The 12,413-nt window shown below is 31.1% G+C and overlaps 1 protein-coding gene across 1 annotated transcript in view; it reads right to left on the reverse strand.

Annotated features, from left to right (window-relative positions):
• Positions 1–8,797: 8,797 nt before the first annotated feature.
• The window catches only part of LOC142322817 (uncharacterized), a 122,815-nt gene continuing 119,199 nt past the window's right edge, over positions 8,798–12,413 (reverse strand). The window contains exon 3 of the mRNA XM_075361888.1: positions 8,798–9,258. Coding sequence (XP_075218003.1) covers positions 8,995–9,258 — 264 coding nt within the window. The 3' untranslated portion in view covers positions 8,798–8,994. The remainder of the gene's footprint in view (positions 9,259–12,413) is intronic.

A 12,413-nucleotide genomic window follows, 5' to 3' on the forward strand; every position in this document is an offset into this window, starting at 1 on the left:
CGTATTGTTATTATGTTATTATGTTATTCGCGATTTTAGAGCAAAAAGAGTATTCTATTGTACAGGACTGATTGAAGGAAAACCTTTGCTAATTATACGAGAATTGTAACATTTTTCTCAAAGATAAAAATAAGTTAAAACTTGTTTCTGTTTATGCGGATTTCCGGTGTGTTTTAATCTGACCCTGAGCTATTACTTTATTATTTTAATATAATACTGTTTTATTTGTTTGTGATATTCGTTTTTGTTCCTGGCACCGAACAAATTGGTTGTTAGTAGAAAAATTTGTGCACCTCTTTATTGGAAAGAATTCAGGTAAATGATCTATTAAATTAACAAAAATTACACGCTAGTATTGCTTTCAGACAACATCAACGATACTTGGATATAGCTAGGTAACAGCTCCAGCAATACTCCAGGGTTCCGTTGAGTAGATCTTTATCTATTTGAAATCATCGATTAAAACAAACAGGCTCAGCGTTAGTCAACGAGTGATTGACTCCAAAATATAGGTTGTCGTAAATGCAGTTTCGAGAAAAATAAAACCACGCTTATAACAGTATATTAAGGTAGCGGAAGAAGAAGGCTATGGCTGAATAGTAAGTGAATATTGCAATAACATTTGGTTTTAATTACTGAATATATATTTTTACTCAACTTATTAATACATGAAATTTTTAATAATGAATCTCACGAATCAGCAGAAAGGGAATTTAATGATTCCAGTAGTCCTCCATCCCTGCTGCTGCTAAGCCAAAGGCTTTTGTCACAGCAGTTCTCTAAAGCTTTCATACCCCTCTCTTACAACACTGCACTTGGCAATGGGCAACAATGTCCCCCATCAGCCTTCCTCGAAACCTCAACTGATATGCAGTTGCATATCAGCTCCTGATTCTCTGGCATCCTCGGGTATTTTGGCATGGTTTTGCGCTGGTATTTCGCTTTCTCTTTAGACTTTCTCTTAAGTCTTCGAATCTTTCTTCTATTCTTCCACAGTTTCTTCCTTTCCTCTGGCGTGCCGATTTCGTTTCTTCTTTCTTTTCTATTTTAAATGTTTGCAAACTTGCTGTGTGGTCTGTTTACAATTTTTTTTATCTAATATATACGATCCACCTAAATGAATCTCATATACCGGGTTTAATTTTTTTTTTAGGGGTAACTTCTAATCTTTGTAGCGATTACTACTATTTGTTACTCTTAATCTAATAAGCTTCTAATTTAGATAAACTACATATTTTGATCTACCTGCAATAGTTATCTTATTTCCTATAATGAGTTTTATTCCTAACGTTCAATTCCTAATTAATTGACTTAATCCTTAATTCTATTCCTTCCTAATTTATGAGAAAAGAAATTTATATCTTCTTTTATAATTGCACATCTTCAGAGTCGCACCCCTCGTGTCCACGGACAATCTTATTTCTTCTTTAGAACCTGGTGTTTACCTTTTTCATTAGGATCTCTTTGACATATCTACTAAATTTACTACGCGCTACCCTATTACTACATATATCATCTAGCCTAAACCTTACATCTATTTCACGAGCTACCTCATGAACTGCTGTCTTTCTTATTCGTATGCTTCACATAAAAGAAACAGATGTTCAACAGCCTCTTCAACTCCAAAAACAAAATAATTCGGACTTGGCACTGATCCAAATCCATTGAGCTTCTTATTGAAATATCCATGTCCTATTAACGCCTGCGTTGTGTAAATCCACCGTAAGACATTTCCTATTACACCTTTCTCGGACATCTGAGAAAATCGAGTACATATATCTTGTTTTTAGTTTGCTAAATAGCAAGCCTTCTTCTGGGATTCTTCCTTCACTTTGCCGTAACGATTTTTCATCTTTACACGTACCCGACTTCCTCAACTCCCTGTTCTTCTTTCGTTCTCTTGTTGTTACGTCTATTGGCTTTACACCAGCCGATACTGCGTCACTCACAGATACTGCGTCACTCGAAATGGTCCGATATCATCTAATTACTATTAACAGTATTAGTCTTTGCACGCTCAACGGGATCTTCCTGAAGTGTACCAAGGTCGTCCTGTGTGCACATATCGACGCCCTGTATAAAATTAATCCCTCCGCCAAGCCTTCATACAATGTCCTCACCTTCAGGAAATCAAGTCCTCATCCAGTAGCTGATTATTCTTCTTAATTTGTTGAATGCGTCGAACGCTCTTCCGCCGACCTGCGTTATATGATCCTTGTATTCCTTCCGTTCCTCAATTGTTGTCAACTTCAGTAATGAAATGTGTCTTGGTTTTGGCATACTTAATGTTCTTCCCCCAATCTTTAGTAACGGCTTTCTCTTCAGGGTACTTTTAAACATTATCATTGTCATTTTCTCACCACCGAAGATCATTAGGTGCTGCTCACTCCATTTCCTTAATATTTTCACCGTATTACTGGGCTTTTTCTTCAAATTGCATTCTTGAATTGGCTTCCACAGTTAGTTGGGCTTCATTTGCGTTCCATCACGCTTCCTTGAGGAAGCTTTGTTTCCTCAAGGAAATGCTTTCATTTCGCTACTCCATGCCTCAGTATCACCTCCCTATCTTTAGAATAGCTCCTAAGAAAGTTGTACTTTTCCCTAGTCACTCTTCATCTTCCAAATTGGAGACAATGGTAACAATGTCTGGAGCCAACTTTGACGAGGTCGGATTTTTCCCCTGTCCCTTGTACAAAATTTTAACGATCTCAAATTTCCAGCACTCTAGTAACTTGTCATTCTTCAGTAAGACATGAACAATCTTACAAGTTATCTTTGCAATGTGGGAAAGCCGCTCTCACCCCTTCCGCGGTTATGACATCAAATCCAGGGGTGTTACCATTCTTTAATGAAACTATTGCTCCACCAACTTCCTCTTCCGTTATCAAATCACAGTGCATATCCAACCAAAATTCATCCACACTTTCCAAATTCTTCTGTGATATTCCCCTTTCTCGAACTGGTTATCATCAAGCATCAGTTCATCCAGCAACTACATTACCATAAAATTGTTATCGGTAACTGTCCCTCCTTGGAATTTCATGGCCATTAATAAAACTCCTCCTTCTTCTTACCGATGGCCAGCTGATAAACTGTTCCCCACGGGTCCTTATTACCCTGATACGCCAGCAATCTCGTTTCGCGGCTGTCACCGCATTGTAGACTCATTCATGGCTCTTCTGTAAAAAAATCAAACGATGCATGTTATTTAAAACGATGCATATTTTCAGTTTAATTTAATTAAATTAAATTAAAATGATGCGCTGCAGCAACATGTACATTTGGCACTAATTTTTTGTAGCACAATTTTTCAGTCAAACCTTCATAAATCAAATATTGTAAATAATCAACAATTCAGACACGGTGAAGCCTCGGTTTTCAGGAATTTTTCGCCGACCTTTTTAATCACTTCCGTTATCACAAACGGCCAGCCTCTATGTTCTTCATCATGAATGTTCGTTCGCCGTTCTCAAAATAAACGGCATCCTATCTTACTTTAGCATCACTCATCGTAATATTCGGCACGTAAACTTCATAAATTTTTCTCTGAATTCAGAAGCAGAATTGGTTTTTGCAATTAAAAATCGGATTACTCCTCTACATTACACTTGCAGGATCACGAATCGTAGCACTCATTATAAATAGATGAATATAAACAACTAACAACGAAATGATTAAACTGTTATTTCCTAACAGCTGGTTATCGGTTGAAAGAACCAAGCTACGCAAGCGCCATTTGTTTATATCACGTATAATGTATATGTATAATTTACAGTACATACAAATATTTACAGGAGCTAAATATTCCTGAGACAAACTGCGGAATGACATGTTGACAACTAATAATTTGAACCAGTACTTCCTGGTGATGAAGACTGAATATATAATAAACAATAGTTAAATTAATACGCGATAACTTTTGTAAACTGACAGTTATGAATATTTAATAATCTGCCGACCGAGTGATCTATGAACGGTTGCAAAATAAGTAAACAGGAACACTTTTCTAAATAAGTATATAGGAATTTCTGATGAAAGCTTATTGAAAATTTCCTTATAGTACTACTAGTGACAAAATTTGAATTAAAACTCAAATTAATAGGAATAATTAAGTTAAAAAGACATGTGGACCGCTGATCAAAATACGACCAGACTGTATATAGGAATATTCCAGATTAGCCGATTTAATGATTTATTATAACCGAAAATCATGACTTTTTTTCAAATGCTACCTTAAAGTTTTGTTTTATACTTAATACACATAATTAAATATATATATTTATTTATTAGTACAGAAATAAACTGTGTACAGTCAACCCAAAAGTCATCCTGCATTTCTATGAATACTTACTAAGTTGCTTCATTAGTCGTAAAAAAAAAAAAAAAAAAAAAAATAGTAAAACCATTACAAAACAGAATCGTTTATTCATGTAAAAAAGTATAATAAATAAATAACAAATAGTATGAATAGTTTCTATTGTACAAAAATAAATAAATAAATATTATAAAATAAATTATTCTAAACTCTAAATCATTAAATTAAAAATAAATAACATAAATTAATAAATAAAAATTTCCTATAATATAGACATCAAATAGGCAAAAACCTTTCTACGGCTAAGTATCATACACAAATTTTCAAAGAAAGAATTTTAAAATATCAACAGTAACAACATATACCAGTTTTTCCTATTGTTATTAGGTTATTTAATAATGAAACCGTGAATTAAAATGTAGAATATAAATTTTTTTTCTCATACAGGTTGAAATAAATTAGGCAAATAAAATAACTAATATATATAAACACACACGATATGGACCAAAGGCCCTCTGCCGCTAATATTAATTATTAGTGTTATAGAAATACTGTTAGAAATTTCATTTTTTATTGAGTATTTTTATCAGGACAAGAAAATATTTTGCATAAAATAAAATTTGATAGGAAATAATAAATTATGAAAATTTTAGTAATTAAACTTATATATAATTGTTTTTAAATTAATCATAAATCGTCGAAAAGCAATTCCGGTACGTTAAATTTTAATTAATCTCTATCAAATAACAATTTTAAATTGTAACGTATTTTAGACTTGTAAATTAAACGATTTTGTCACAGCTTGAAGTAACTACGATTTGCGCTTCGTGTCATTTTTCCTTGACCGGGTAGCATTGCGATGACCTTGCGTTTAAATTTTTATTAAGGACTTAAAGTTGAATTTAATCGGAGCGTTTTAACATACGTACAGTAATTTAGATAGAGAGTGACACGGTCGGAAGGCATTCCTTTATTTGTAATCCGGTAATCGAAGGAACAAAGAAGAATCGCAAAGAAAACTATGCTCGTATTTATAGGCCTTTGTTTAGCTCTTGTTTTTTTTTTTTAAATAGAAATCAAGAATAAACCTCACGGAAGGTTTCACCATTGGGTTTTAAACATTTCACCGAATCTCAAATAGAATCCGAAGACCATCCCTAAAGTGTTGAATTCGTAACGACCGGTAATTTTAAAGAACCAAAATTTTAGGTTACAGAGTACGTATACGCACACACAGTATAAACGTACGAGCATGTTTTCTTGTAAACATGTAAAGAGGTTTGTGAACATATACGATACAGAATCGTTGATCAAGTTTTTACTTTGATTATTCAAGATACTTGTTAGCCAAAGAGGAATTTTAAACGTTTAGAATCTTAAAGGTATCAATAAAGTCCTTTCAGAGGCGTACAGCAGCCAGCGTTCAATAAGGTGGATGATTTTGGATTTATGAAACCCAGCTTAGTCTGTTGCAGTTTAATCATTTTTCCAGAATTCTGCTCGTTCGAGGTACTCCACAGTAAGTGTTGTGGAACCATTAGGATACGTAGCAGAAAGTGTTACTATTTACCGAACGCTGTTATTTAATGATAACATCGTCTGAAATTAACAGTTATTATTACTCATATAAATGCGACGCGTTTTAAAATTTTATTTTATTTTTTAATTTTACAGTTAAATCCTGAAATATATTTTTAACGACTCGTTTTAAAAACCTTGCACCTTATAATGAACGTGCACTAAAATAGCTAATAATAGTGAATCGGTTTTTAGAGTTTTTTTCGATTTTCTCTACCATCTACTTATGGAAGTTCCAATTTCCGTTTCTGACAATAATAACTCGCAAAGTATATTTGAAAAAGTTATTGCTTAAATTAGCGTTCATAGTACACAATCTGTTGTGCATTTAACAGAAATTTAAACTTTAAAATGTTTGAATAATTTAAGTCGTTTACGTTAAAATTGTTTTCTTTTTATTCGACCTGTATGATAAAATAGGTATTTTCAAAAGAAAGATATCTAGGCCGTACTAGGCTTACATAACTTCTATTTTTTTGTTATAACGTTACAGCCAAAACATTTTAACGACTAAGAAACACCATCACTATTATTACCGTCGTTTAACGTACGTTTATCTAATCGAGGAAAACAACGGCAAACGTCACATATTTTTCGATACGTAATCGATTATAATTATCCGATTATTTATGTAAACAAATTTAGGATGGCTTTGAAAAATGTTTTAAAGCTATCGTGAAAAACAGATATAATAATTTATACATATATATAGTAATAATATGTTAAAGCTGAATCTAATGTTTATACAAAACTTTAATTAATTAATACTTAACAAAAATCACAATTTTTTACCGATCATGAAATATTTCTAACGACTTAATGACTTTTATTGCAAACATTTAGGTCAATTTCATTTTAATAGAGCGTTCTGTGTAAAAATTACATCGAAATTTATCCATCAGCCACTCGAGATAAAAATGAACTGCATAATTCTACAGCCTAGCGACTTATGAAAAGTAAAAACAATAACTTTTGATTTGCTATATAAGAATAGTAAAAAAATTACTTAGCAGAAGAAAAAAATTAACAATAATTATATAAGTGTACTGAGCTTACTTTTCAAAGAAAATAATAATAATTTCACTTCAAAATATTTTAAGGTTTTTATTTTTTAGTTTAAATTATTTAAAACGATTACTAAGAAATTTTTTAGTAATATTTAAATCGGGATATTTTTTAAGGGAAAGAGAGAGTAAACATTAACCGATTAATATTTTGGCACATTATTTTAATTTTTAAGAACATATTAGGTTATTCCTATAAGTTATTCCTATACCGAACAAAAATAAAATGATTAGTTCTATATAAGCTTACGATTTATTTGCACAGGTCAACAAATATAAAAGAGAAAAATATATTCGACTTCTATCGTTTATGGATAATCGGTATTAATTCGTAATCTTAAATAACTTTACATTGCAAACATAAATGTTGTTATTTGGATCGTAGATTCGGTAAATAATTCTAAAAACGGTTCCCTTAGCTCTTTTCAATTTAAAACTCGCTTGTTTGCTATTTATTTTGAGCTTTTTATAGTTACGTACACTTGTTTAAATTATAATCAATAATTTCGATACGATTAAACTAAACGCTAGCAAAGACTAGCGATATAGTACGATATTTAATGTTTTTAGAAATGAAACTAAACGATGTTATCAATAAATAACGGAAAATATTATAACGATTATTTTTATTATAAAAAATAATTATAAAAACCATTTAAATGATATTTAATTTTACTAGAGATACTAATCAAAAGAATAATGGAGGTCTTGTTTTTGTTTTACTACAATAATAACAAATTATTTAGGCTACCTAGTATCATACTTTAATTTTGTACGAAACATTGTACAGACATGAAAACTAAGACCCAAATACTCTCTAAAATGGATGTAATCAATAGATGTAATAAGATCACATCTGATCGTGTGCCGAGAGAGCGCACATGCTCGATCGGTTTATTTCAAGAAAACTTACACTATGTCATTTAGACGAGAGTTATAAGAGTAGTAGAAGAATGGAGTACAGTATATGGTCAAAGTATAGTACTACATACTGTGTGTACGAATACAGATGTATATCGTATCAAGAAATGTCTCGTAGTTAATTATTAGTTTGAACATTTATTTATACTAAAAATAAACTACATTATAAAGTAAATAATAGTTAAACAACAGTTTAATTACGCATATCTGTATAATTTTAAAGCATACACCTTACACCGAGTCGTTAATACGTAAGTATTAACGATGTAATTTCCCCCCTACCGAAAATATGTTCTTTTAAATATATTAAATTAAATTTACCATACATATAAATTATCGATAATAATAATAAGACTTAACAGCAAATGGCTATTTATTTAATTACACTGAAATATTTAAATGGAAATTATCTTTAACACCGTTGAATATTAAAATGATTAGTCGAAATTGCTTTCTTGTATTAGTCACAAAAATTCAAAATTAGATTTCGCCCTTGATTTACCCATTTACCCGTAAAGTATTTCCCATACGCTCCCTAACTTTACCCGCAACTGGAGATTGAATTTAGACGATGTAAGTTAAAATTCTTCCCATTTTTTATTTTATGATGAACTAGATATTGTTCAAATAAGAACGAAATAAAATTATTTTTATTAACAAAAATATTAAAATCTCCTAGGCTATGTTAAAACAAAAATTTTTGAAAAAATCATTCCTTCGAAGCTTTAGAAATATTTGCAATTAAAGAATCTATTAGTTATATCTAACACTGAAATTAAAAAGAAAATACATATCTTTAAATTTTTAAAATAGTATATTATTTGGTTAATAGACTATACAATTTTTATTATTCTTTAAAACCATTTTTCTCACCATTTTTTTGTAATTTCTTTAAAACTACAAATTTCTAACATAATTTAAAGCGTAGTTAAATCATTCTACGTATAGAATCATATAAAGTAGGAAAAACAATCGAAAAGATAAAGCCGAATATTAAGTTTTAAATTACAGTTAAGATTAGTTCTGCTCTTTGTTTCTTTCAAATACATGACAAATAATTAAGTACTGCTACAGAGTATTTGCGAACGACGAATAGAATACATAGAATTTTGAAATTCAGTTTTTAACTTGGGGTTTTTGTTTCGTATAAACAAGTTCTTGAGCGTCGATTCTTTTCTTTAGAATGCTGTCCTGTTCTATACTCCGTGGGAAGTAATCAGTAGGATTAGGGCTGGACGGTGACGGCTGTTCTGAAGGAGTAACGGCGATGCTTCGGCCCCAGATTCCGCCCCAACCGCCTCCATGGTCTTCCAAAATTCCGTGGTCGTGATGTTCTGGCTCGTAGTGGTGCTGGTGATGAGCGTTCTCGTAATATATTACCTTGGTTTCGTAAAGAAAACAAACAAAATCATTAAAAGAGTGTAATTACAAAAGATTTACATAAGTCTAATTTATATAATAGCTTAACTGTATATTTGACATGAATCTTCTCGGAAGTCCAGTCAGTAGCATCGGCGACTACTAACGTAAAGCTTTCGAGTTCAATTTCTGCTGAGGGATTTGATTTCTAGTGAGAGAAAGAACTGCCTTTCCAGGACTTCGTACCGATAAACACCCGCACGCTAAAAACCCTATAATTGAAAAACGCCTTAAAAAACAGTCACATGATTCTCTGAAAGGGCCACTCATTTTTTTTTTTTTGACCGATTTTGGTATATAATTCACTTCGTTTCACTCAGATACGAATAAACATATAAAGAGTTACGTGAAGATAAGCCGGATGAATTATTCTATCATATTCCTGCAATTAATGATCGAGAGAAAGTCATACGATTGTAACAGCATAAGAACAATTTAAACCCCCTACTTAATGTTAATAATATTATAAAATCATTGCCATAAATACAATTTTGTATTTTTGACGCTTTTTTATACGGAATTACAAAGCATACTTACAGAAATCATCTAAGTAGTGTTAAGATATCAAATATTAAGAGTATCTTATGGCGTAAACAAAAGATTAACCGACCTAGGTTGGTCGACTTGCCGGCCTCCGTGGCGCGAGTGGTAGCGTCTCGGCTTTTCACCCCGGAGGTCCCGGGTTCGAATCCCGGTCAGGCATGGCATTTTTCATACACGCTACAATCATTCATTTCATCCTCTGTGCAGTAATGCTTAACTGCGGACCCGGAGGTTAAACAGAAAAAAATAAAAAAGAAGAAGGTTGGTCGACTGGAATCCTGATTCAGTATCAACATCAGAACGGTCTAAAAGCGTTATGGTTGGGCTAAATTTTTAAAATACTGCTTGTAGTGTAAATCTAATCGATGATTTAACGAAAATTAAACGTTTATATTTGTGAAAGATTTCTCGTTTATTAACTTTTCAATTTTTTTTTTTTTTTTTCATTATAGATCTGTCTTAATGAAAATATGATTTTTTAAAAACGCCAGTTTAAAACAAAAAAAAAATAATTTACTTTAATAAAAGTACTAAAAATATATTTTTTTATTACCTGAGTGGATTTAACAAATTAAACAAACTAAAAACAAATTAATAATAAATTAAATTTAGCCTACATTATTTAATATCGAATAAAATTATATAATACTATATTTACTCATAGAGGCTGTAATTTCGATTTTATATAATCATCTTATTCGACTGAACAAGCATACGATTGAAGAAGAAAATTACAATCACTGATACATTTTAAATTGTAATTCAGTTCATAGATAAAATAAAAATACAAGCTATCGAATAAAAATTGTAGCGATCACGTTTACTGATACTTAAATTAAAACTAAAGTTAATGCGTTATTTGTCGTTTGACCGGTCTGATATTTTCCATTGATTTCTGTTCTACGTTTGTCTTTAATCTCAAGATATTTATTTACCTTACATCCACAATTATCTGTCTTATAAATTCCAATCTTCGTTTTCGTTTACGGTTTTTACCTACTACATGTCCCTCTATCATTGAATCAGCAACTAAACATGGATGTCTTAATGCGGTCCGTTAACCGACCTCGTCTCTTTAGAAGACTCCACCAAAAAAATCTGTTCTTTTCTTGTTTATCTTAAAATTCTTCATTTTTAACTTTATTGACAATCGAATTACATTTTCCTGTAACATCGCATTTCAAAAAATTATACATCAGTAAAAATGGCCTACGTTGTTTTAGAGTAAAAGTAAACAACTGAGACGGGTTGTCTCAGTCGACTTTGCATAATCTATTGTCGTTTTAATAATCGATTCCAAAGGATCGTAAAATCAAGTTGATTTTATTCTGTGTAGATTCCTTACAATAAGCGTACAAATTAATCTTTAAAAAGATCGTTTCCTTCCCTTCCGCGTCCATAACGTGTATAAAATAAATTAAAAAGATCGGTTGTAAAAAATCCACTCGTATAATTTCACTTCAACGCTTAATTCGTAAGACGATGTTCGTAAAGAAGCCGATACAATGTGTAAAATATCTGTATATAAACTGCAGTTGCAGAAATATTACGACTTAAACACAAAATTTTTAAGTACAAAATTTAGTGTTGGAAATTAGATCGATACGTTTAAAACGCTAATACTATTTCGGAAATTGTAAAATTCTAGTTATGAATTTAGCGGATAATAATTTTTCAGAGCTTTGGAAGAAGAGTTATTTTTCAGATTTAACTGAAAACCCCGTCGGATTGGTCTACTGGTGACCCCGTTATCGCTAATCAGCTGAGTTCTAAGGTTCAAATCCTAGTAAAGGCAGTTACTTTTATACGGATTTGAATGCTAGATCGTGGATACCTGTGTTCTTTGGTGGTCGGGTTTCAGTTAACCACACATCTCGGGAATAGTCGATCTGGGACTATACAAGACTCACTTCCATTTACATTCATATATGTCATCGTCATTCATCCTCTGAAGTAATACCTTACAGTCGTTTTCGGAGGCTAACAGAAAAATAAAGACTGAACTGACAAAAACTTTTCAATAGCTTTAAGAATTTTTTTAAACGAGACCAGCAAACTTAAATTCCTGGGTTTAAAAAAAGTCTTTAAAACGTAAAACCGACCTACTTAAAAACTAAAAATGTTGAGAATCACTAGCTTAGGTAGTTCATAATTTTAAGCTGAACTTTTTATACTAACCTTTTTATTCTTTTGACTTGGAACATTCTAAACGAATGTATAATTTTTAGTTAACAGTTAGTACAAGTATAAATAGAAGACTTTTTGTTTTCATTTTTTTGCAATTATTGTTTCATTATTTATTTATTTTACTATTACTGCCAAATTTTCTTTTAAATTTCTTTGTTTTATTTATATTAGTCTGTTTTTTTATATTTATATTTACCTTACCAAATAATTATTATTTATAAATCATAATGCGCATCTAATTTTTAATTTTATTTATTTGTTTACTTGTAGACAATTTTTGAGGGTTTTTTTGTTTATGAATTTATATTGATAAATGTTTAGTATTTTTCTACATATTTATGAAGAACAACAGATATTTTAAAACCGTTTATTTGCCCATTAAGAAA

Source organism: Lycorma delicatula, chromosome 4 (genome assembly GCF_047948215.1).
Source record: "Lycorma delicatula isolate Av1 chromosome 4, ASM4794821v1, whole genome shotgun sequence".
In the NCBI taxonomy this organism is placed as follows: domain Eukaryota; kingdom Metazoa; phylum Arthropoda; class Insecta; order Hemiptera; family Fulgoridae; genus Lycorma; species Lycorma delicatula.